The 27,547-nt window shown below is 45.2% G+C and overlaps 1 protein-coding gene across 1 annotated transcript in view; it reads right to left on the bottom strand.

Moving 5' to 3' along the window:
• The window catches only part of LOC138957690 (prestalk protein-like), a 101,778-nt gene that overhangs the window by 65,852 nt on the left and 8,379 nt on the right, over positions 1 to 27,547 (bottom strand). Inside the window, exon 2 of the mRNA XM_070328750.1 lies at positions 15,727 to 15,757. Coding sequence (XP_070184851.1) covers positions 15,727 to 15,757 — 31 coding nt within the window. The remainder of the gene's footprint in view (positions 1 to 15,726; positions 15,758 to 27,547) is intronic.

Below are 27,547 nucleotides of genomic sequence, written 5' to 3'. Positions count from 1 at the left end.
ATTCAGCGAGACAAGTAAGTGAACTGGCGACATGCAGTGAGCCGTGATACGAACTCGTGAGTGTCTGTTGGTACCTTCTTGTGTGCGTTAATCTATATTTGAGAAAGTATTGTTATAATATGTATTTACATGCCTTGAGTGAAAGCTGGAAGATTGTGCGAACTGTGTGTTGAAAAGTTGCTCGTATTGATGCATTTAAAGTGAAGAAGTATGTTGTTTTTGGTTGAGGAAATAATGAGCCTGCATCCTCCCAAATTCTGTTTTTGAAGTGTTTGGTGTGAAAGGGTAGAGACAGTGCAAAAGGGCAGAACACGCATAATAAATTCACATGCAAACCACTTCGTGACAAACTGCTAGAATCTCCTTTGTGTCAAGTTTGACATTGTATGGGGAAACACAGTTGGGCGAGGGAATGAGGGGAGCAACTGAAAGAAAAAAGAGTGTAATCTGGGAACAAACGTTACAAGATAACGCGATGTTTGGCAATACCTCTGTCGGGTCTGTATTGGTGTTGAAAGAGGGAATGCTCTTGCGTTTATAGGACAAACTGTTCCATGTGACATAGGCCAGTCACTAGCGAGGGGTGTGTCTGAATCACGTGTGGAAAGTTTGTCTCACTTAAACTAAAGCACTCTTTCAAAATACATACTAACCCGACAGATTTATTTTCGGAGTTTGTCTATAACAACTGAATCTTTCACACAGGAACAATGAGATTCACACGGTGATCAATCAACGAAAGCAAGTCGCCGAGAAGCGTTATACAGCAGAGAAGGGCAAATCACGCTCTTGCACTCGGGAAGTAGAGAAAACCCAGCTAAGCGGGGACGGTGATGGCGTTGGATGGGAGGATTTCATGCAGTGAACTGCTTTCAGGAGCAAAGTAATAAATAGTGGCCCAATTAACATATTAACTGTTATCAAATCATACCAGACATGTCGAGAAAACAGATATGAACATGAGTCAACAAAACAGTCAGCATATTCGAAACAACGGATTTGTTACTGGCTAATTCTCACCAAATGTAAGGCTTCTTTTTAAGCCTACTGTCTATATGATACTTACCGAGACAGTACTATTCTTGCACATTATCTATTATATGCCGAAAAAATTGGACAAAACGCTGCGTGGGTACAATTATCTCCCATAACCATGCGCCACCGTGGATCCCAAGCACTGTCCGAGTGCTTCCCCCTTACAGGATGTAGGTGGCGCGTCCTCTTTCTTTATGAGCTGCAGACCCTCAAAAAGCCCATAACATATCAAGAGGGGAGGCGGGAGGGAAACTCTAATAGTACTGTCCCGGTAAGTATCATATAGACAGTAGGCTTAAAAAGAAGCCTTACAGTCAATATAACACTTACCTCGACAGTACTATTCTTGCACAGAATACCAGAGTGGTGTGAGGGTGATATGTAGAGTATTAAACTCCTTAATCAAAATCACTTAAATCCAAGGATTAAGATACCCAGGCAATTTTCGAACAGTACTACCGTAAAAGAAAATATACCCAAGACAAATACCTTAGACTGACGTGACCATGCTGGCAACCACTGCTTTGGCAATGCCATACGACTGGTCAAGCCTGAGACTGGAAAAGTCTCGCATATAGTGGTTAATAAACGTGGCTGGAGTCTTCCAGAACGCGACCGCCATTATGCTTTGGAGCGAGGCACCCCGCACGTGCGCCAACGAGGAGCCGATAGCCCGAATCTCGTGTGCCCTGATGTCAGGGACCACATCCACTTGAGCATGAACATAAGCCTGTTTGATAAGCAAGGTCAGCCAACGAGCTAAAGTTTGTCTAGAAATATCCGATTGGTACTTCGGATTAAGCGAGACAAACAGTGACCGCTTAGAAGACCGAAAGCTACGTGTTCTATCCAGGTACACTCTAAGGGCACGTACTGGGCAGTTTGTTTGTTTGTTTATTTGTTGCTTAACGTCCAGCCGACTACGCAGAGCCATATCAGGACGAGGAAGGGGGGGATGAAGGGGGCCACTTGTCAAGCGATTCCTGTTTACAAATGCACTAACCCATTACTTGTGTCCCAGCAGGCTTTAGTAAAACTAAATTAATACCTACTGGAAGATTACCAGTTTCCAGTATGTTAAAATAGGCTTAACCTATCTACTGCTGGACTTACATCAGAACACTAACAGATTAAACTATACATGAATCGCGAGACAAGCGGCAAGAGAAGAGATTTTTGGAAAAAATACAGGTGAATGAGCAAGAAGGCAGAAAAAAGAAAAGAATTCATGAAGAAAAAGAGAGCATGACAGGAAAGAGGAACCAAAAATCTACCTAACAGCAAACTAGAAAGCTCCTGCGGTTCCAAAAACAGGAGGGGCCTTTAATTTCATAACCGCAGTGCCCCACTGCGGGACGTACTGGGCAGAGGAAGCGATCAGGGTCATCATGTTCAAGAGTGGGAGCCAAGGCTTGAATGACTACTGGTTTGGACAACTCCGAGGCATTCTGATTCTTGGCTCGAAAGTCTGGTAGGAAAGCCAACGTCACCTGATGTGTGGTGAACTCAATGTCAAATTCCAGGCCACTCAAAGCTTGAATACCACTGAGTCTACGGCAAGTGGCTAAAGCGATGAGGAACACAGTCTTAAAAGTCAGTAACTTGATACTAATGCCTGCCAGGGGTTCAAACTCCTTGCTACGCAGGAGTTTGAGAACCAGGAAGACATCCCACTTGGGAAATGAAACCCGAGGTTTAGACACCGCTGCATTGCTAATACCCGAAAGGACATTAGCGATGAGGGAGGAACTGATCAAGTGTTCAGGTCTGCGACCAGTAGCAGCCGCAATCGTGGAAGTGATGGCAGATTTGTATCCAAGAAGAGTCTTAGAAGAAAGACTCTTCTTTTGATACACTTCCACCAGGAAGTTGGCCAAGTCCTGTGTTGAGGGATAAAGCGGCTTTATCCCCTTGGACAAGGCGAAGGAGGCCCAAGCTCTCCAGCGTAAGTCGTAGAGCTGATTAGTTGATCGCCTCTTAGCGTTCAAGGAAAACTCTACTGAACTCTTGTGCAATCCTAGTGCAAGCAGTTTGGAGCGCACAAGAGCCATGCGGTCAAGCACAGACTCTCTGGACGTGGATGAGGGAGGCCTGATCGAGGCTGGAGCAGACTTCCCCCGTCCAGATTCAGAGGTAGAGGGTCTACGTGGGTGAGACCGCGAAGATCTGGAAACCACGGAGCTGTTGGCCAGTAAGGCGCGACCAAAATCAGTCTTGGCCGTTCCTGCAGATACTTTGCCAGTACCCTCGGAATCAGAGATGTCGGGGGATAGGCGTAAGCATCGAGGAGCCTCCACGAGAGAGTGAATGCGTCCACGTGGAACGCATTCGTGTCTCGAAAGGGGCTGACGTACCTGGGAAGCCGAGCGCTGAATCGAGTTGCGAACAGATCGATCAGAGGACGGTCCCACCTTGCCCACAGACGCTGTAGAACGTTGTGAGCGATGGTCCATTCTGTGGGGAGAACCTGATCGCCCCGACTGAGAATGTCGGCCAGGGCGTTCAGTTTCCCCGGAACGAATTGGACTGACATCCGGACCTGATTGGTCTGGCACCAGAGCAGAATCTCCTCCGCTAACAGGGAGAGGGACCGAGAATTGGTGCCCCCCTGGTGGCGAAGGTAAGCTAAGCATGTGGTGTTGTCCCCGTGGACCAACACATCCTGATCCCGAATCAGGAGGCGAAACTCCAGCAGAGCCCAACGAACCGCCTCCAACTCTAGAAAGTTGATGTGTAGGAGGGACTCCTCCTGGGTCCAGACCCCCTGGGCCTCGTGCAGGTCCAGGTGGGCCCCCCAACCCCGCGTAGAAGCGTCGGTGTACAGGAAGAGAGACGGCCGTCTCGGTTGGATAGGCACCGCAGAGTTGAGCCAGATCGGGTCCAGCCATTGGACTACAGCCTCGTGAAACCAAGGCCCGATCTGGACCAACTCGGTGTAATCGAGAGGCCTGGAAGTCCGATCTGCTACTGCTCGTTGCAGGGGACGTTTGTGTAGCCTTGCAAGGGGCAGCAGCAGAGCGACAGACTCCATGGAACCCAACAGTTCCGCCAGCCGTCTGTGAGGAACAGCGCGGCAAGCCTGAATGGAGAGGATCTTTCGCCTCAGGGAGAGGATCCTGTCCGGGGAGGGAGACACAGTGTAAAGCACTGTGTCGAACGCCATCCCCAAGTAGCAAAACTGCTGGGCTGGCACGAGGTCCGACTTGTGCCACTGTATCTGGAACCCCAAGGCATGGGTCCGGTCCAGGACCTGCCGGGTGTGTTGGAGGCATTGATCGCGAGACTGGGCCAGGGTGAGCCAATCGTCCAGATATTGACGCAGACGCACACCCTGAGCTCTGACCAACGCCGCCAGCTCCTTGACCACCTTTGTAAAAATCAGCGGGGCCAAGGACAGGCCGAATGGGAGGGCCCGAAACTCGAACACTGTGCCCTCCCAAACAAACCGGAGCAGATGTCGGTACCCCGGGGCCACCAGGATGTGGAAGTAAGCATCCTGGAGGTCCACAGACGTGGCCCAATCGTTTGGCCGGATGGCCAACCGGACCGACGAAGGGGTTTCCATCTTGAACTTGCACCTGCGAAGGTACAAGTTCAAGGTGGAGAGGTCCAACACCGGCCTGAACCTTCCGTCCTTTTTGGGGACGGTGAACAGGCGGGAGTAGAACCCCGGAGAAGGCTGAGAAAGGGGGTAGACAGCCTTCTTCTCGACCAACGAGTTCACCTCGTCTTGAAGAGCCTGCCATCTGGCAGGGTCTCGAGGAGGGGGGAACGTCAATGGTAGAGCGGACAATGGAGGTTGTGACGACAGCGGTAGAGAAAACCCCGACCCCACCACCCTCAAGATAAACTGGTTGGAGACCAGTCTGCCCCACATGTCGCGGGCCCGAAAAAGGGAACCGACGGACGAAAGAGGGGCAACTTGAGGGGGCGTCAACGTAGGGCCGGGACTCACTGAAAATTCTGCTGGCGGGCAGGCGCAGGCTTGCGACCACCCCCCTGGTGGTGCTGCTTACCCTTACCTGTCTGAGCACCCTTCTTCTTGCGCTTGGGAGCACGAGAAGCCGGGGCCGCAGGGGGGAACGCGACAGGCGCCTGAGAGGAGGAAGAAGGAGGCAGTGAAACTGGCTTCTTCTTCTTCTTCTTCTGAGGCTGGGAGCTGGAGGTGACTGTAGCACTTCTCTTACTCCCCGCCGACGTCGCCGAAGCAGCGAGGCCAACCATCAGAGAATCAGTGTTCCTCTGGCGTGTGGACTCCACCACAGAACGGACAGTGCCCGGATGAAAGAGGGAAGAAGGCTGAGGAAACGTGTTCCTCAGACTCTTCCTCATATCTGGAGGCACTAAAGAAGTAGCCAGAAAATGATCACGGAACAGGGCCAACAAGTGGACCCGTGTTCCAATGGCCAATTCTGCCGCAGTCGTCACGCACGATCGCACGGCATGCAAAGACCGATCCACTCGAACCGTGTCAAGGACCCGGGTGGAATCGGACTCTGCCCGATCGGGAGGGTCCAACAGTGTGGACAGCGTGCTCATCCTTGTCAAGGCCTGTGATTGGGCCTCGACAATGGAAGAAACGGTGGCCTCAAGATTGTGGAACGAAGCAGAGCTCAGTTCCACCTTCTTGACCGAAGGCACCTCCCCAACGAACACATCACCGTCAGCCCCACCCTGAACACTCGAAGTCTGGAAAGGGAGAGTTCGAGAGTCAAAGGGAAAAGGGAGGGACGAAACAGATTGGACACGAGGAAACAGTGGAGGTGCGCCTCCCGAAGGAAAGCACGGCACTGAATCCGCGTCCTCCCGAGGAACATAGGTCGCGTTTGCACGTGAATCTGTACTCCTCAGGCGATGTGCTGCCGCTTCCACCGTGGCACTAAGACTAGGGTGGAACGCGAATTGCCGGCGGCCGGATCGTTCATAAAACGAGCCGCCGGCAGACGCGGCGTGTGCCTCCCGCGCCCGGGCCGAAGCGGACTCCAAGGACGAGAGGGCGTCGGAGGGAAGGACGTCCTGAAACTGTTCAAACGTCCTTCTAGCTGTGCGAGGGAGAGCCTCCTGCCTCTCGTCCTCAGACTCCGGGTCCACGTCCTGTGTGTCAACCGAAGGGTTGGGAACACTAGACGACAGACGCTTAAGAGAGGCATCCGTGGCGTCAAGACGCCGCGTGATGTCTGTCATGTACTGTTGGAAAGTACGAAGCATAGCTTCGGAAGTTCCATCAGAAACCGGCAAGGGTAGAGGATCAGTGTTAACCTCAGGGCGACCCTGATCCTCCTCCCCATCGTCCTCCGACTCACTCTCCTCTTCACTTCCCGACAACTCCTCAACAGCAGGAGTGTAGGAAGCTTGAGGGGGAGGAGCCGAAAGTGATGAAGTAGGCTGTGACGAAACGCCCACTGAAGCAAGAGGCCGCGAAGACCCCTGCCCCAAAGACGAAACGTCTCCAGCAGCCGAAGGGAGAGAAAAACAAAAACCCTGCGACTGTTGGGTCAGCCCAGCCAACGAACCCCCGCCATTTATAGACTGAACAGGAACCCATCGGGTCTGATCAGAAAAGAAATGGTCCGGTCCGGTCGGGGGTGCCGATCCGGTCCGGTCGGGTGGTCCGGTGTTCCGGTGGTCCGGTCCGGTCCGGTGGTCCGGTCCGGTCCCGTACCATCCGGAGGTCCCGTTCGGCACAGAACCATCCGTACCCACAAAAGTGTTCGGGTGGTTCGGTCCGGACGTGGAAACACCGTACCATCCGGACCCGTAGGTCCGGTGGTCCGGTGTGTTCCGGTTCGGTGCCAGACCACCCGGACCAACAGAGGTGGTCGGGTGGTCCGGTCCCGACCGGACCACTGGTCCGGTACCGTACCATCCGGACCCGTAGGTCCGGTGGTCCGGTGTGTTCCGGTTCGGTGCCAGACCACCCAGACCAACAGAGGTGGTCGGGTGGTCCGGTCCCGACCGGACCACTGGTCCCGTACCGTACCATCCGGACCCGTGGGTCCGGGGGTCCGGCAAGGGCCAGAGGTACTGTCCCGCACCGGACCTTAGGTACGGTCCCGTACCATGGGTCCCGTCCGGACCAAACCCGGAGGTCAAGTCCAGTCGGGACCCGTGGGTCCGGTTCGATCCCGACCCGTAAGCCTGGAACGTTCCGGACCCTTGGTCCGGACCATCCGTCACCCGAACACCAGACGCTAAGGAATGGCGTGGGGTCAAGACGGTCCGGTCGGAGGTGTCGGTCTGAGCAACAGAAACAATGTTCCCGTCGCCCTGACCATTCGACAGAAGTACCACGTTCTGTCGAACACCTCCACGTCCAGTAACTAGTCGGCCGGAGCGTTTCATAGAGGGACAGCCACCAGTCACACGGACGTCAGAGGGAACCGTAGTAGCAGTGGTCGTAGGCACGAAGCCTGAAACCCCTGCCCCCACAGGACCGCCCTGAACGGGGTCAATTCGCATCCCAACCCCAGCGGGGAGGGAATTCATAGACCCCGTCATCTCCTCCGATCTCCCCCCCCCCCCCATGAGTCCGAGACTACTGTCGAAACAGCAGTAGACGACCCAGCGAGGGAGTTCAGAGGAGGACCCGTGTCCCTCCTGGCTTCCACAGCGGTGAAAACCGAGGAGGGCACAGGAGAGGCACCGGAAAAGAAAGAAGTCGAAACCTGAGTCTCTCCCGTAGCCCCTAGATCAGATTCACCAACCCCCAAAGAGGGTTGGGAATCGACCCGCCCCCGGATTCGAGCCAGGGAGGAGAAGGAAACCTTCCCCCCAGGCTTGAAACCGGGAGGAGCTGAAGCCTGAGACTGAGGGCCGGACAACGGCGTCGAAGGGGGGGAAGCCTGTTCCACGGAAGGAGAAGGAGAAAGAAGCTTTTTCTTTCCCCTCGACCTTCCCCGAACCTTCGACGGCGCAGCCCCGCCCGAAGTCCCAGGTTCAAGCCCAGCCTGTTTGAGCAAGCTCGCATTGAGCTTGCTCAAACAGGCTTTCTCCGCCCTCCCTCGCCGCAAACGCAAAGCGTTTGGGGAGGGAGAGTCGGAGCGCCGAAAGGTCCCCCTCTCCGTGCGCAAAACATGACGCTGGGCGCCCGGAGAAGGGTTGCCCCCGGCAGACTCTGGTTCCGTAGAACCAGAGCCCAAAACAGGACGAGACATCCTACCTCGCCCTGTACGTACCCTTAAAAAATCGAGAATTAACAAAATTCAAGGAAAATTAGGTCAATACTCAAGTGAATGAGGCGAAACGAGAAGCAGACGACCGGTCACCACGAAGTAGGACGGTAGGCACGCCGAGTCCGCCACACAACAACGGAGGCACAAGTTGGAAGAAAAACAACGTAGCCTCGAGCCAGAAGTGGAATAACACACAAAAATCCAACAGGTGGTAGTCCACACAGAAAAGAAGACTCTAGAATCCAAAATAATCCGGGAGCGCAGCAGAAACACAGCCTACTGTCACGCGCGAAAAAAGAAAGAGGACGCGCCACCTACATCCTGTAAGGGGGAAGCACTCGGACAGTGCTTGGGATCCACGGTGGCGCATGGTTATGGGAGATAATTGTACCCACGCAGCGTTTTGTCCAATTTTTTCGGCCTATAATAGATAATGTGCAAGAATAGAACTGTCGAGGTAAGTGTTATATTGACATAATATTCGAAGCTATCTTGTCACAGCATTCACATAACTTTATACAGCCAATAACTCACCAGATGTGATGTTCTTGCACAACATCCGATGCAAACTTCCATGTGATGCACTCACACAACAAATCTCACAAATTTGAACTTTTTCTTTTTCCATTGTTTCGCGTTTTCTCGTCCGAAAAGAAGCAACAGATTCAGAATCAACGTCCGACAGTAAGAAAATTATGTAAACAATATATTTGAGGTAACTTTATTAACGTAATATCATTTTATTCCTCCGCATTTTGACCGTGTCATTTTCAAGTGAGCAGGGCAGCATGGTTTACTGAGAGGATGGGTTGGCCCAGCCATTCCGTGCATTATTCAACCAACAAAATTGCCCTTTTCAGAATTTTAAAATGATAATGTGCATTTTATCTCTATGTCAAAAGAGTCATTCTTCAGAAGAAGTCACCCTGATATCTTCAATTCACGAGTTTCGTTTGTATTGCTAATGTATAGACAAAAAATAAACAAAAAAGGTCATGACCTAGAGGCTGGGTCATCTGAAATCAGTGCTGGTTGGTCAGATTAGTGACATGGTGCACTAAACTAGTTATAAAGGCCATTTATGACTCGCGAAACGGCAATTGTTATATGACGATAGTCAAGACATCAACTGGCAGAAAAACACACAAACAAACTCGCGTTTTCGAGCTGACACGGCAGTTCTTCGCTCACAACAAGGTATGCTATTCTGAAGTGGTCGTGTCATGTGTGTAGATAAGAGAAAGACATACGCAAGTGCTTTTGGCCAAAACAGAAACATTTCTGCTTCACATCGTGTATTCATAATAATAAGCTGCAGTACCTCCTGCCATCCACGCAGTTTATTGTGATTGGTACTCGTAGTATCAATCACACTTTGTTTTTCAGTCAGAACTAGACACAGTTAAGCGGATGTGGATCAGTTGTTTCCATTCATTTAGCAAAGTATCCCAACAGCGCCATTGTTAGGGGGTGGGGCAAACGCATAACATTTGAAATGACGCACACACAGTCACTGCCACTTTGATAATGCGAAACGTTGTACTTGTACACAAGCTGTTTGCTGCTGTCATAACTTTGCAGAAAAGTGCAGGCTACATTCAAAATGCACTGCAGTGAATTACTACACATGGCTGGCTGGGCTGAATTGCAGACAAGAAGAGCCATAGGTATAACCAAATCTACAAACGATATGGTACAGGCAACATCCTTGTATTTAACTGTATATATTTAACATCGATTAGCCACAAAGAACGTAAATGATATATAATCATTTCCGTCTATCCATGTTCTATACAATTTCTACACTGAATAAATACACAGGGGAAGACATCAGCTTCACAAAAGTAGTCCCTGCGTCAAGTGTATTGCTGCATCTGTTGGAAGTTGGAAGTATTATTATTATATAGCACTTGTTCATTCCAATGTCGTGCATGTAAGTTCAATCAAGTACAATGCTGTAATCCAAGTTCCTAGAATTAAACCCAATCGTTCTGTGAGCTGTGATGTAGAGGCATAAAATGGATGAATTGAAGGCAATTAGAGGAAACGTAACACAGCCAGATAATGTGTTATGGCGACTGAAGACCTGGAAACCATGACTTAAAAAGGGGTGTTAATCGCTGCCAACTGCAAACAAAAAGACTTGGTAAAAGGATGGACAATCTTCCCTGACTGCAGTCTGTACAAAGCCAAGCGGATATCAGCTGATCTGACAACAACAAAACCTGATTGCCAACATGAAGATATTCAACTGATAAAGAAGTACCCTTATTACTGTCAGATTGTACAGAGGGGCAGGCATATCCTACATGTGTTGATTACAAGAAAGTTTTCGATACAGTCAACAGTGGGACAATCTGGAAACAAAAATCCTAGGTGCTTTGGCATATCACAGAAGATGGTAATCCCCATCCACATCCTATATGAGGACACAACCTGCCATGTCATCAGACCTGGAAACTATACAAGAATGACAGGGATGCGCTTGTGAAGAAAAGTTTTCTAGGAATTTTTCTCGTCGTATTTTTTTTCACCGACCGGATTTTTTTTTCACCGACCGGATTTTTTTTTCACCGACCGTATTTTTTTTTCACCGACCGTATTTTAGACGATCAGGCGTACACAATACGGCGAAATCGTGTGGGTTCCCAGGTCTGTGTCATCCATAATTATCTGCATTTCCACTCTTTAGTGTCAGCACGGATGCCATACAAGCTAGAAACCAACCCGCATCCCGGCTTGTCGGAATCATTAACTACTGATGAGGACGGCCATGGGGCATGCGAGGGATTCAGCGGGTCCTTACACAACAGCTCGGACATTGTCGGCTAAATCGTCCTAGTTTTCCATGCTCACCACAACCCATGCAAATGAAGACGAGAAGGCTGTACAATCTTGCCAAGACAACATGGTAAGAGATAACCAAACCAAGCCCGAGTGTATGAGAGGTGGTGGTTGGTTGGTTGTTTTTAATGTCCCTTCAATCGGCTTGGCTATTTAGGACCAATGCAAGTTAACGTGCATGTGCATGATAGCGGAGACGATCCATCGGATGTCTACCAAAAAGCCACTGACGAGGTTGGACAGTTCACAGACCTGTGCAGCATTGTCAGCTGTAAAGTGGGAACGGATAAGGAAATTAAGGTTGTTATTAACAAAGTTAACAATGCCTTTGGCACACTGTGACGTTTTTCGTGAAACAAAGACATCTATATCAACATCAACATAAAGCTATATTAACCCAAAGATAACTCTATCCTGCTACATGGCCCCGAGGCATGCTAACGTGTTTGAGCACACGCTGCAGGTCCTTTACATCACTTGCCTATGCTAGATCTTGTGCATTGGAACGCATCACTAATCTCAACCAAGTATTTGTGGTTAATGACATACCAATAGCCCACGTCGATCTCATTGAAGAGTTTCAATCATAGACGATCACACCCTCCGCAGAGGTCAAGACAATATTCCAACCCATGCTTTTTACCGTAACACACAAGGGAAACGCCGCTCTTAGAGGACGGCCTGCTATGACCTGGCAAAAACACAACACATATTGAAGCCGAATTTGTGCATATTCACAGTTCCTAAGAAGTTGCAAACACGGCAGCTCTTGATCCAGCCAGATTGTCTGTTCCCGAGGTTACACAGAGGATTAAGCAAAGTACATCATCGCAGTTAGAGACCAGCGAATCCTTTGCTCTCATGTTTTAATCGTCAAAAGCGAGTGGATCGCAAACAGCAAGAGGGAGTGCTGGGAGTGGAGGCACGAAGCAGGATGGCAACAGGATTGTACATCGAGGAAGGATGCAGGGTTTTCACTTCGGGGTGGAACGGATCAGCAGGAACTGTTTACTTACGCTCTCTGCACGTGTTGCTGGAGGCATCTTCATAATGTGTGGAATTGCACTGACACATTTTGGTTTCATTGCAAAACGCATTCGATACACAAGGAGGGTTTAGGGTTTCTTTTTTACAGTTTTCCCCAAGGGGCACAGGTGCGGTTGTCGTAGGCAATGTTGTTGTTGTGGGTGCTATCGTTGAGGTGGTTGTTGTCATGGTGGACGTCATTGTTGTTGAAACTGTTGATGACAGTGACGAAGACAGTTTTGCCACTATTGTGGTTGGAGAAACGGATTTTGTTGAAGCGACCCTTGCGAGTGATGTTGCTACAACCGTTGGTTTCGACGTGGAGCTTGCTGTATCTGCTTCAGCAGAAAGCTCTTGAGGTGATAAAAAGATAGTAAAAAAAGCATCTCGGGTTTTTTACATTCACCAATATTTTTCAAGATTAATTCGATTGCTGTTTTATGGACGAATGATATGGTTTTTGTGAACAAGAAGAAACAACAATGACAATTTTCCGAGAAGAAGAATAGATAAGGTAAAAAAAAAGTTAAACAACTGTGTAGAAAATAATACATGACGAAAGTAGAGTATACTTTTAAGACAAGACAAGTAAATTCTTGATGCATCTTGGCTAATCTGAACTTGTGTCGCGTCTGTAGACAACAAAACCTGCAATTGTTCTAAATTTCAAAAATCTAGCCTTAGAAAATCCGAGAAAATATCAAAGTTAAGGTCATTTGCCTACTCACTAGAGTCTCGCTCACAAACAAAATCACACAAAGGAACTGCATTTTTAAAATGCCATGTTGCTTAACAAAATCTTAATATACATATTTCCATCACATACCAAACTCAACATGATCTAAGTTTGAAGATGCAACCAGTCCTTTTATAGATTATTCATTTTACGACCTAATGATTTCCATAATGCTTAAATAGCGGTGTATGTAAAAAATTAAAATTAAAAACAATAAATGATCATTAACACTGACGAATAAATAAGGACATAATTTATTAAGTTCAATTAGATCCCTATTTCAGCAGAATCATCCAAAGCAAACAAAATCCGCGGCTAGGGGCACAACAAATGGTAGAAATGTAGCGGGGCAACATTAAATAACACATGGAGGTGCGTATAAGGGTGACGGTACAGTAGGAGACATTAAGCCAGTTAGGCAAGATAATCACAAAGGAGTGGGAGGCCAGGTACACATAAAACATCATGCATTAGCAACATGAAACACAATACATAATGTGTGGGCTTCACATGCATGCTTTGCCTGAGCATAATCAGAAAATAAAGGACTGAAACATACAGTTTCAAGCTAACATGGATGTAACACGTTTGTTTGTTTGTTTGTTTAACGCCCAGCCATATCAGGGCGGTGCTGCTTTGACATATAACGTGCGCCACACACAAGACAGAAGTCGCAGCACAGGTTTCATGTCTTACCCAGTCACATTATTCTGACACCGGACCAACCAGTCCTAGCACTAACCCCATAATGCCAGACGCCAGGCGGAGCAGCCACTAGATTGCCAATTTTTAAGTCTTAGGTATGACCCGGCCCGGGTTCGAACCCACGACCATGTAACACGTTAGAAATCAGGATTCAGCTTACCCTTTGAAACAGACATATGATAATGAAACTGCTTTTGCCTTAACTATAGCCTGTTCAAAGAAAGGTGCAAGCAGCCTTGTTATATGTGCCATCTCGATGGGGATGTAGCACGCATGTTTCTTGTTGTCAAGTGAATTCGTAGCGAATGTGTGCTGTCATCAGTTCAAGCTTGAACAAGGTCAAAACAAACTTCAATGTTAAGTTGTTGTATTTGTTGTTGTTGTTGCAGGGACGGCCAGATGGCCGGCCGGTCATCCTTTAATACAGACAAACACTGCTGATTATCATGACAGAATGATTACTTATGTGAGTGAAAAATGAACTTTGTGTCATAAGACTAGCTGTTTTATTTTTAATCCCGTTGTTACTTTCAAGCACACAATTTACCACATACTAATAGGAACATCAACAAACTATTATTCGAGTGTCTGACAACCATCTCATTTTGTCATCCTCGACAGGGCAAATTCAAAACACAAGGAGAACGACGTTGCGAAAAAACACACGATTGTGCGAGGTATTTCAACTAAATCTAAACACACGATTGTGCGAGGTATTTCAACTAAATCTACCCGCAAACAAACGCACAAAATAAGCAAAATCCAAAGAAGCCAATTTAGAAACAAAGGAAATAATGGGTAGTGGAGTCAAACACACATTGTTAAAACAGTAAAATAAATACCTAAGTAATATAGCAATGCAAACATAACTCTTGAAGCTTAAAGGAAAGTTTTAGTTATGTACTACAGTCTCAAATTCTTCACAAAATGACAAAATGGTGTCCTTCAATGTCATAACGCGTTCAAAGACCTCTGTTGTGTATGCTGAACAAAATTCATTGACTTGCAAAAACCACTAAATCATACGAATGACATATTTTGCGTCAATTTGCTATATATTCAACAATGCAGTATTTTTAGGAATGACGCAAGACGTATCATCAAGTGCAACTAGTCTATTTTTGCAATTACAACTACGATTCGTCTAGCGGGCAAATGCCTATCTAATGTTTTAAAAAAAATCGTATAGTCTCTTTCATTAGTTAACTATATTCAACAATGCAATATTTTAAAATAAATGCAAAGACGTTTTGTCAACTGCATCCAGTCTGCAATTTAAACTACCAATAGCCTACAGAGCAAATGCCATCTACACTAATACGGCTCAGGAAAAATGACTGTAAATTAATCAAGCTAATGTTAACCAAAAAAACTAAAATATCTATTCTGTTTTACTAACAATCGAGACACAGACATACTTATAATCTTATTCAAGAAATATCTGCTTGTTAGTATCGAAAAATTCTACACAGTAACATGATATTTATATCTGCAAACCAAGTTGTTCATTCTGATCTTATAACATTGCAAAAGATAATAGTTTTAACATTGAAAAACAATTGATCTTATTATTTCTCGAACATTAATGACCTCAGAAGCTGAAAAAACAACAACAATGACAAACAATGGGGGGGGGGGGGGGGGGAGGATGAGGTTACAAAACAAAAAAAGGTGAAAACGTCAAAACTAAGAAAAAAACAGCTGACGAGCGGACAAAAAACACAGGATTAGTTTGATTGAAGAAGCTGCAAAACACGGTGAGGGGAACCTTTTTTTATTTTACTCACGCGGTGAACAGGTGTTGTTATCAACACCGTCCAGAAAATGGTCATCAGGACAGTCACACTGACCCGTGTTGTTGTTGCAGAAAGAATTAGCGACACTTTCAGTGCAATTTTTGGATACAGTGCAGTTTTCTCCCAGTTGAGCTTTAAAAAAGTAATATATTGACATGGAATATCATTTATTATCATGCATGAACACATAAACATAATTTTGCTACATTTGCTAGAATTCACTTATACTGTTGTAGAGCTCTTCCTTGACACGCAACTACACATATACTATAGTTAACAGAATAAGATAACTCTGTTTGGGGAGACGTGTCCCTAATGCGACACTTTTTGTGCATGCGTGAATGTTTTTGGCAGAGGATGTAAATGATTTCATGTGTGTGTTCATCTTCTCTGAGTATCATTTAAGACATACCTGACACAGGAGGAGTCAGCCACAGCGCAATCTGCAAGAGTAAAATAGATATTGTTTGTTCAACAGAGTTGTGTTTGAGAGTCCTTTGCAAGTAGCAAACACATACTGTCCGCAAAATACCGATACGATTGTTAACAGAAACAGATGAAGTGGATCGCACATGACGTAAATTGATTTATCCTACATATATGATCATGAGAGAGACCACCCATGTGATTAATAAAGAATACCACATGGCTAGCTGTTAAATACCAGGTTCAAATGAATTTGTTGCAATATATTGGATTGGAGCAAAAGCGAGATCAAACAGAACATTTACTAGCTGTGTGCTTCTATGTTTCAGTCGTAGCTTTTGCAAAGATAGGAAAGCTAGATTTTGCTTGCATTTCAATACATGTATCAATAACAGAACTCGTGTAAACCTGGTATTACACCGCAAGACCTGTAGTATTCTCTGTGTAGAAATTAAGTGATCGACAAGAAGAAGAAGAAGAAGAAGAAGAAATTATGTTGGGCTGCGTCAGTCAATTCCAAACATACGTTTATGGGATACAAAGGGACTTTTGCGATTTTCACATCAATCTCGCAAAACTAAAATAAACTGTACGTGAAAGAATCAAGCAGGAGCAGAAGCACAGTGGTAGGATACAAATACGGATACACATTTCATGGGACTCGACCCTTGCATGTAAGTGACTTGAATGCAGTATTTGAATAGAACACATTCATGTCTACCTTGTTGTCATCGCATTAAGGCATAAAAGATTTCGGTGACAGATTCAATAACGATAACGAAACAATGAAAATATTATTATTTTAAAACTTCTCGGTCATCGTCAACATCGTGAATTGAAACCTTCCCAAAGCCCAATTGATGATCCAGCGTCGCTTCGCTTCGTCGGGCTTCAGTAAGGCTTTGGTCGGGCGTCAATCGATGATGATGCTGACCTCGGAGTTTTAAATGGAAGCCTATCAACGTGTAAATGAACATTAAGAAATGAACGAAGTCAATTTTGATCAAACAAATTGTTACATGATTACAGTTACTCAATATTTGGCGACATGATTTCCGTGTGTGTGTAGGAGTTCCCGACAGGTGTTTATGATACTTTATTTGACACAATACATAGAATTTTTTCGATTAATGTCCTTAACGTCGTCCTATCGTGCTTTAAAAAAAATTAGGCGGAACTGTAGCCACCTCACTTTCAATCAAATTAATTTAAATTCTGTTCATACAGGTCTGGGCTCATACTCTTGAAGAGTCCGTCAAATTGTGTCCGACAAAGTCAAACTGTCGTTTAACTACCGCCCGGTATTTGTTTATATCGCCCGGTAATTATTTATTTCCCCCTGGTATTCATGCGAGTCTGGAAGAAGGTCGGCAGCTGCCAGTGTTGGTTATTTTTAGAATAGGAGATTCCCCATGCTTGCTCTTCTCTGTGTATGCGTTAGCGGCGTTTCCGCTGGTGTAACACGAGAAAATTACTCCCACGAGATTTTTACTCCGGAGTAAACATTTCGTACGAAAAAGTTACTCCCTTTACGAAAAAAGCACTTCCCCATTGCACGAGAAAATTACTCCCCAAGACAGGTGAGTTCCGAGTAAACATTTCGTTTAAAAATGTTACTCCCCTGACGAATAAATAACGAATAAATTACTTCACCCCAACACGAGCCATTTAACTTCCCATTCCAGGTGTACGAAATTTTTACTCCCTTGTCCCCTGTTAGTCTTGGTGGTGGAAGGGGTGGAAGGAGGGTAGCGCGACATTCTTGTGCGCAAGATCACTTTTTGGCATTATCCCTTCGCCCGCATTCCATTTTTGCGTATGAGATTTATACTGGAAGTAAAAAAAATGGGGAGTAAAAATTTCGTGGAGGGAGTAATTTGTTCGTGCCTTGGGGAGTTCTTTTCTCGTACGAAAAGTGTACTCGGAGTAAGAATTTCGTACGAAATATTTCCTCCGGAGTAAATTTGTCATGGAATAAAAATGTCGTGTTACACCGGCGTGTCAGTTTCAAAGTCAATAGCAACAAACAAACTAAATGAAATAAAAAAGACCTGGTACCAGAGTTGCCCAAAGGAGTCCAAGCGGCACTGTATGCTGATGACCTTGTTCTCTGATGCTCGGAAGAGTATGCAACCACAGCAACCTACAGGATGCAACTTGCCCTAGAAAAGGTTGCAGCGTGGGCGGAAGACTGGTGTGTGACCATCAACAGGGAGAAGACCACTGCCACTCTCTTCACACTCTCTGCCAAAGCGACACCTGGCAAACTGACCTTGGGGGACACACCCCTGAAATTTGAAGACCAGCAAACATACCTGGGGGTCACCTATGACAAGCGCATGACCTGGAAACAACACATTATGAATGCAGAGGGAAAGGCCAGGAGAAAACTAAACATCATGCGGAAGCTGGCAGGATCACACTGGGGTGCAAACGAGAAGATCCTGAAAACAGTCTACCAGGGGACTGTACGACCGCACCTTGAGTACGGATCAAGCTCTTGGGCAACAGCAGCCAAGACACACCAGCAGGCCCTAGACAAAGTACAGAACCAAGCGCTGAGAATCATCACGGGCGCAATAAAATCAACACCCATACAGAAGATGGAACAGGTGACTGGCATTCCTCCACTGAGCAAAGGGCGAGACTGCAAAACAATGGTACAAGCCACTAAGTACCAGTGCACTCATGACCATCCAATGAGTGACAGACTCAAGAAGATGTCCTTAGGCAGGCTGAAAAGATCAAGCTTCGCTCTGGAGGCAAGGGCTTTGCAGAAGAAACATCAGACAGAGATGCCAGAGCTAGTGGAGCCACCATCTTTCTCCCTTGACGCCCCACCCTGGGAAGACAGACAAGAAAACCTGGACATACAGACCAGTGTTCCCTACCTCACAACAAAGGACGAGCAGAGCAATGCGACGAAAAAAGCCCTGACTCTTGCCATGCTTGAAGAAAGGTACCCCCAAGAAGCATGGATACGGGTGTATACTGATGGGTCAGCCACAGAGGCCGTCAAAAATGGAGGAGCGGGGGTGTATGTCCAGTACCCCAGTGGAGAGAGGCAAGCAGAGGCTATACCAACAGGCCTCCACTGTACAAACTACAGAGCTGAGGTACAAGCACTGATCCATGCAGCATACACCATCAACGACAGAGTCAACCATGACAACCAGGTGGTCTTCCTGACTGACGCTCTGTCAGTACTACAAGCAATGACCAGTAGCAAACTGCCTCAGCTGGAACACGCTCTACACAACATCAAGAGCCTGAGGACAGTACTGCAATGGATCCCCTCCCACTGTGGTGTACAAGGAAACGAAGAGGCGGACAGGATGGCAAAGCTGGGTGCAGAAGATGAGCAAGAGAACAACCCTGTGAGCCTGACAGAGATGAAGACCATCATTAAGTCTCTGCACAGGACGCCCCAGCCACAGGACAGCTACCACCTGCTATCCAGACCACAGCAGGTGGTCATCTTCCGCCTGAGAACGGGACACAACAGACTTAACCAGCATCTCCACGGGAAGCTGCATGTTGTGCCCTCCCCCATGTGTTCTTGTGGAGAAGCAGAGCAGGACACGGCCCACATCCTACGAGACTGCAGGAACCACCAGGTGCTGAGAGAGGAAATCTGGCCATTGCCGGAGTCCCTGCACAACAAGCTGTACGGGCCAGTGGCTGCGCTGCAGAGGGCCACTAATTATATCTCAAGATCTGGACTCCCAGTGTGATCGGCGATCGAAAAGAAGAAGAAGATGAAATAAAAACACGGGGGAAAATGTTTTTGTTTTTTGGTTTTTTAACCTCAGTTGCTACCGTTATTTATTTGGCCTTCTCTCTCACTTTTTAAAAAAAAAAACAAATTCAAGCGGGGAGCATCCTTCTTTATTGGTCTTTTTCTTTTCTCAATCAAATGTTTACATTTTTTAAATTAACAAGTTTAACCAATAAACTAATATCATGTTAACCAAAGATTTAAAAAAAACTAATTCCTGCCTAAAGTTAATGTTAAAAATCAATTTTGATATGGCTTACAACGTACTCTCTTGACCATTAAGAAAATAAACAAAAACAAATGACAATGAGTAAAAAATATAACGGCCAGATGGTGATTTGAACTCGACTTAATCGCGTTTCAGGCAAACGCGATAACCGTTCGAAAACAGCATCAGGTTACAAATTCTCGACACTGTAATGCATTAAAGAAGATGCTACCCCGCTTTCGCCACAAATCACATCCCCAGAGGAGAGCAGCTCGACCCGCATTTCGCTGTACGACAAAAGTCGCAAACCGACGTAAAAATGTGACAGTACCGTAAACTACCTTGTATACGCCCACCCCCCATTACACCTATTTTGCACAAAACATGGGGGTGGGCGTTTACTAGGTACTATACCCTTTGCATGAGCGGGTCTTTTGCTAGAATAACGATATTTTGGTCACTTGGCATGGAAGTGCTCAAAGGATTCGTTATTGCACAAAACGTTCCTCTCCCTCTCTCTCCCTCACCAACCCCCTCCCCCACCCTCTCTCTCTCTCTCTATCTCTCTCTCTCTCTCTCTCTCTCTCTCTCTCTCTCTCTCTCTCTCTCTCTCTCTCTCTCTCCCAAATATTCTTTCCATTTAATGAACTCTATGAACAAATACACTTGATTGGTATGTTCTCTTTGTATACAGTTGTACATTATCGGAATTATGGTTTATTGTGACAAAATCACGAAGATTTGGCTCTGTAATACATTGTTTTGCTGAGCTAATGTATTCTTGGGTTACTTTCCGTTTATCTTCATTACTTTACACCCAATTTTGAACACTACCTTATGATCTACAATGCTTCTACATAATGCGCTTCACGTACATAAACTTATAAATTATGTTCTACCATTAATGTTTTAATGTTTTTTCCCCTTGTCATATTTATAGTAAAATAGTTTAGTCCCTCTTTAGGGCGAGGGCCAGATGCAAAAAAGCATATCTATGCTTATTCTTGTCACCCTCGAAAAATAAAGATTTGTCATTGTCATTGTCATTGTCATTCTCTCTCTCTCTCTCTCTCTCTCTCTCTCTCTCTCTCTCTCTCTCTCTCTCTCTCTCTCTCTCTCTCTCTCTCTCTCTCTCTCTCTCTCTCTCTCTCTCTCTCTCTCTCTCTCTCTCTCTCTCTCTCTCTCTCTCTCTCTCTCTCTCTCTCTCTCTCTCTGGACGGACAAATGTTCACATATGTTAGATGCTGCTTTGTTAGAATCAAAAGAAACCATTCTCTTAGGAGATTTTAATATTGATTTATCAAAACAAAATAAACCATGGTTGGATATGTTCAACCTTGTTTGTTTGTTTGTTTATTTGTTGCTTAACGTCCAGCCGACTACGCAGAGCCATATCAGGACGAGGAAGGGGGGGGGATGAAGGGGGCCACTTGTCAAGCGATTCCTGTTTACAAATGCACTAACCCATTACTTGTGTCCCAGCAGGCTTTAGTAAAACTAAATTAATACCTACTGGAAGATTACCAGTTTCCAGTATGTTAAAATAGGCTTAACCTATCTACTGCTGGACTTACATCAGAACACTAACAGATTAAACTATACATGAATTGCGAGACAAGCGGCAAGAGAAGAGATTTTTGGAAAAAATACAGGTGAATGAGCAAGAAGGCAGAAAAAAGAAAAGAATTCATGAAGAAAAAGAGAGCATGACAGGAAAGAGGAACCAAAAATCTACCTAACAGCAAACTAGAAAGCTCCTGCGGTTCCAAAAACAGGAGGGGCCTTTAATTTCATAACCGCAGTGCCCCACTGCGGGAATGTTCAACCTTTATGATCTCAAACAAGTCGTGAACACCCCTACTAGGGTTACTGCATCTACAAGCACTTTGATAGATCATGTCTATGTTTCTAACACTCGTAGCGTTGCAGACGTTTGTGTTCCAACCAGCGGCTGTAGTGATCATTTTCCCGTTTGTCTCACGTGGTCAAGAAAGGGTGTAAAAATCCCCAAAGTTGGTCACAAGACAGTAAAGTACCGCTCCTTTACTAAATTTAACGAGAACGCCTTTCTTGTAGACTGAAGTAATTCTTCTCTCTCTGATGTTTATATTTATACGGATCCTGATGATGCAATAACACACTGGATAAATGTCTTTACAGAAATATACGATAAACTTTCTTTTCTTTCTTTATTTGGTGTTTAACGTCGTTTTCAACCATTCAAGGTTATATCGCGACGGGGAAAGGGGGGAGATGGGATAGGGGAAAGGGGGGAGATGGGATAGAGCCACTTGTTAATTGTTTCTTGTTCACAAAAGCACTAATCAAAACATTGCTCCAGGGGCTTGCAACGTAGTACAATATATGACCTTACTGGGAGAATGCAAGTTTCCAGTACAAAGGACTTAACATTTCTTACATACTGCTTGACTAAAATCTTTACAAACATTGACTATATTCTATACAAGAAACACTTAACAAGGGTAAAAGGAGAAACAGAACCGTTAGTCGCCTCTTACGACATGCTGGGGAGCATCGGGTAAATTCTTTCTCGTCCCAACCAATATGGGACTCCCCCTAACCCGCGGGGGGTATACGATAAACATGCCCCGTGGAGAATTAAGAGAGTCAAGCAAATAGTAAAACCTAAATGGTTTGATACTGAATTACAAGATGCTATTGGCCATCATGATTTCTTAAAATCAGTTGGCAAGGAAGCGGAGTATAGAGAACAGAGAAATAAAGTAAACTCACTTAAACGAACAAAAAAGATCAAGTACTTTCATGACCTAGCGTCATCAAAGCAAAATTCAAAGAATATATGGAAAGCAATAAATGAACTTACAAATAAAACGATTGCCAGTCATTCAAGTTGTGTTAAGGACATATCCCCTGATTATTTAAACACGCATTTTTCTAAAATAGCTGAAAAAGTTATTACAAATGACAAATCAAATTTGAACAATTTGAAAGTGTTAGAAGAATATTGTGAGTCGAACCAAGTTTCAAGTCAAGCGAATATTCCTCTACTTACAGTACCTGAAGTTTTTTACGCACTTACACACCTTAAGCAAACAGGCTCCCGGAGAATCGACGGCCTCGATGGAAGGATTCTTAAATTGTCAGCCCCTGTAATTTCTGAAACACTCACTTACCTTTATAATCTTTGTAACGCATTTTAACCAAAACAATTTACTTCACCCTAAACACTCGGGTTTTAGAGCTAACCATTCCTGCCATACTGCCTTAGTTTCTCTTGTTGATCAATGGCTGGAGAAAATAAACGACAATGAATTCTGTGGTGCCATTTTTGTTGATTTTGCTAAAGCCTTTGACGTTATTGATCACACGTTATTACTGAGAAAATTGGCATTGTATGGCGTCGGAATCGAAACTGTCAAACTTATTAGTTCATTTCTCACCAGCAGACAACAAACTGTACTAACAAACGCCTCGGCGTCGAGCATGCAATAAGTAAAATACGGTGTACCACAAGTATCGGTTTTAGGACCCCTCCTCTTCTCTATATATACATTAATGACCTCCCCCTACATATTCAAAATGTATGTGAACTTTTTGCAGATGACACCACAATTCACTCCGGCAACACAAATTTAACTCGCTTATCAGAATCAATTCAAAGGAGTTTAAACCAGTTGACAGAGTGGACTCAACTAAACAATATGTCTTTTAACCCAAAGAAAACCAAATATATGGTCATAACAACAAGACAAAAACGCCAGAATATTTGTTCAGCTGGTCCTGCTTTAATGATAGATGGTGAAATAGTGGAAAAAGTCGACCATCACAAACTGCTGGGTGTTAATATTGATAACAACTTGTCTTGGTCAACCCACATAGAGCAACTTAGTAAAGTGGTGTCAAAGAAAGTGTATCTCTTATCTAGAATTAAACACTTCCTGAACTGCCACACCAGAAAGTTATTCTTCATTGCTCATATGCAATCTGTTATTGATTACGCATCCACTCTGTGGGACTCAGCAAGTGAAAATTCCTTAAAGGTATAGAAAGCTGATGAATATACACGCTAATTGCTTTACCCAGAGCTGGAGACAGACTAAATTAAGTTCCCTGCAAAATATTGTGGCCTAGGAGCCCTTAAATATTGAGATATTTGAATTTTTATTTTGATCTAGATGGTCCTATTTATAGATTTGGCAACACATGTAACGTTGATGCAAGGGAGCTAACACCGCGGCTTTGTTGACATCCTCACTTTTTCAGAGGCTAGAACAAGCTGTAATGCATGTATTATGATCCGCGCATGGTGCCATATCGTCATTATATGGTCTTATGGTGCGTTTGACATATGATTGTGGGCAAACTACACTTTGTAAACACGGGAGTGCGTTAGTATGCCTTTAAAACCACTTAGCAGATTACACAAAAGAGCGCTAAAAGTAGTATTACTAAAGCACACTACCCTCACAGAGTTAGACTACATACATTTAGGGATCTTACCTCTAAAGTCAAGACTGCTTTTTAACAAAGGAATCTTTATGTGTAGCCAAGTGCTAAACTGGCTACTAATTCGTTATAATGATTTTATGTCATTCCTGTCTTGTGTAAGTTAAAATTTTGGTATGCTCAGACACCTGGAGGTCGTAAACTCGCTCAGTCGGCTGTGTCCACTAGGGAACGTAATATGTCTTCCTTTGACGTCAAGCCGCCCTCCCAGAGAAAGACGCCGGTCTACCTTGGGCCCCAGGTGGTCGTTATGCAATGTGCCGACAGCCTATCTGAGTATCGCTGGACTCGGGGTTTTGTCGAGTGGGTGTCATTTCTTTTGACAGGGTAGATCGTAGAAGATGCCAGGTGGCTTGGAGGTTTTAGTCTCTTACCCCCCCCCCTTTCCTTGTCTTTACTGACCAATGAGAGATGATGTCAGTTTTGTTAGCTAACTCTTGATTGGTGGCTTTTGACGCCACCCATCCCCATTTACATGATAGCTTTTGAGATTTTGAGAGAGAACTGAGAACTATCTCGGAGAGAGAACTGAGAACTATCTCGGAGAGAGAGGACGTACTCGTTTTGTACTTTGTTATCATGGAGACATACTGATGTAGATTGCATTGTACTATTGGTGTGGCCTCCCGGTCTTCGGGCTGGGAGCTGGATTGGTGAGGAGAAGAGAAGAATAGAAAATAAAGAGAAATGTGAATCGACAGACATGGTTTTCCAGAGTTTCATGTTGCATCAAGTGACTCGTCGGTCTGTGCCAGTGAACTCTTGTCTATCATTCTCTACATGTGAGTGAAAGTCCATTACGAGAGCAAGTGATGTTCGTTCAGTGCAAGACACTAAAGAGGCACCCACATGGTGTACTCCTGAACTTCGGGGTTTACTTCTACTAGGTGACTACATTCACCCAACTACTACATCAAGAGGCTACAATCAAATATTATCCTCTTCCTTCCACCCCATCACAAATGGCGCTGCGAGCAAAGATCGTGTTTTGCACAGAATGGACTTTTCTTGTGACTCGTTTTCCATCATGGAGTACGGTAAATCTTGCTGGTGCGACCGACACCGGAATCCTGACGTCTGCCTGGAAGATATTCAACCATGGTCAACATAGTCTGCTTCTACCTGTTCCTGCGGACCATGCCTGTCTTCAACCTGTTTTGCATCGGCGATTCCTGTTTGTTTACCCGTGTGCTGTTTCCTGATTCGGAAGTGTTACCTACGTTATTTCATCTTAGTGATTATCTCGTAATATCGACGAAGTGTTATTTTGCGGTTGTGTGACCTTGATGGAACTGTGTGGTGCCCATTTGGTGAGTGTGACTATAGCCCTTATTCAACGGACTGTGTATGACGGTGTAGAGAGCCTACAGGACTCAGCCAGTGTATATACTGTACTCGAGTGGCTGTAGCGCGTGCAATCCCATTCTTAGCTAGTGTGACACGTCATATCGGACTTGACGGATACAGACTTGGGCTGGTGACGTTAGCCATGTGGTATTACATAGACTTTCCTCGGTGTTCGCGGCAGTGAAGTGACGCAAGTGTTGCGTCCACGAAGAGACTCGCAGGTGTGTTTACTGCCGGGTGTTTTGTTGCCGTTTAATTTGTTGATGTTTGATAATGTTCATTTTCATGTATGCTATGCCATGTTTCTTGCATTGGTATGATTGATATTGATTGTTGCGATTATTTGTCATGATGCTTTGAGTGGAATGTGTTGGCGGATGTTTGCGCTTATTGAAAGATTTTTTTTGGCACAAGCAGATACTACAAATCTGATGGTAATTGCCACCTAGGGTTGAAAGTAATTTAGTGAATACTTGCTGACCTTCAAATAAGGCCCTGTATCATCACTTTCTTAATTGCTCTCTTAAGCGTAAACTAAGTTATGATTTACCTTGTTACCTTTAAATAGGCTTGGTACAGATCATTTGTAATGTTGGATGTCATTGCATTGTGTCAGGTGTATTGTACATGATGTATCATTTTAACAGTGTCAGGTAACTACGTCATTCATTAGTGAATCTGTCCATTTTGTAACTGTTACGTTTTTCACCTAAAATACGTCTTAAACACAGCCTTTACCTCCCTCTCTTCTTTAACTCAAGTGGTTTTGATTGATCTAAGTTGTCTTGCATATCGCACTTCATAGACTTTCGTTTGTCCCGCTTTAACTCAACGTCGACCTTAGGTCTTTCCACTGTAGTGACGTCGACCTTATTTCTTATCCGTTGTTTAATCAGCGCGGACGCTGATTGTTAAAAGCTTGGGGGAGATGTAGCCAAGTGCTAAACTGGCTACTAATTCGTTATAATGATTTTATGTCATTCCTGTCTTGTGTAAGTTAAAATTTTGGTATGCTCAGACACCTGGAGGTCGTAAACTCGCTCAGTCGGCTGTGTCCACTAGGGAACGTAATATGTCTTCCTTTGACGTCAAGCCGCCCTCCCAGAGAAAGACGCCGGGGTACCTTGGGCCCCAGGTGGTCGTTATGCAATGTGCTGTCAGACTGTCTGGGTATCGTTGGACACGGCGTTTTGTCAAGTGGGTGTCATTTCTTTTGACAGGGTAGATCATAGAAGATGCCAGGTGGCTTGGAGGTTTTAGTCTCTTACCCCCCCCCCCCTTTTCTTGTCTTTACTGACCAATGAGAAGTGATGTCAGTTTTGTTAGCTAACAGTTACTCTTGATTGGTGGCTTTTGACGCCACCCATCCCCATTTACATGATAACATTTGAGATTTTGGGAGAGAACTGAGAACTATCTCGGAGAGAGAGAACGGAGAACTATCTTGGAGAGAGAGGACGTACTTGTTTTGTACTTTGTTATCATGGAGACATACTGATGTAGATTGCATCGTACTATTGGTGTGGCCTCCCGGCCTTCGGGCTGGGAGCTGGGTTGCTGAGGAGAAGAGAAGAATAGAAAATAAAGAGAAATGTGAATCGACAGACATGGTTTTCCAGAGTTTCATGTTGCATCAAGTGACTCGTCGGTCTGTGCCAGTGAACTCTTGTCTATCATTCTCTACATGTGAGTGAAAGTCCATTACGAGAGCAAGTGATGTTCGTTCAGTGCAAGACACTAAAGAGGCACCCACATGGTGTACTCCTGAACTTCGGGGTTTACTTCTACTAGGTGACTACATTCACCCAACTACTACATCAAGAGGCTACAATCAAATATTATCCTCTTCCTTCCACCCCATCACATATGCATAAAATTATATCCGAAACTCTACCCCAAACCATTTGTTCAAAATTCTCTTTGAAGAATTCACACCACCTTATGAAATTTAACACTCCTCTTCCTAGGATAGACTTATTTAAGTCT

Source organism: Littorina saxatilis, unplaced genomic scaffold (genome assembly GCF_037325665.1).
Source record: "Littorina saxatilis isolate snail1 unplaced genomic scaffold, US_GU_Lsax_2.0 scaffold_149, whole genome shotgun sequence".
NCBI lineage: Eukaryota > Metazoa > Mollusca > Gastropoda > Littorinimorpha > Littorinidae > Littorina > Littorina saxatilis.
This window is presented reverse-complemented; position numbering and strand designations above follow the sequence as displayed.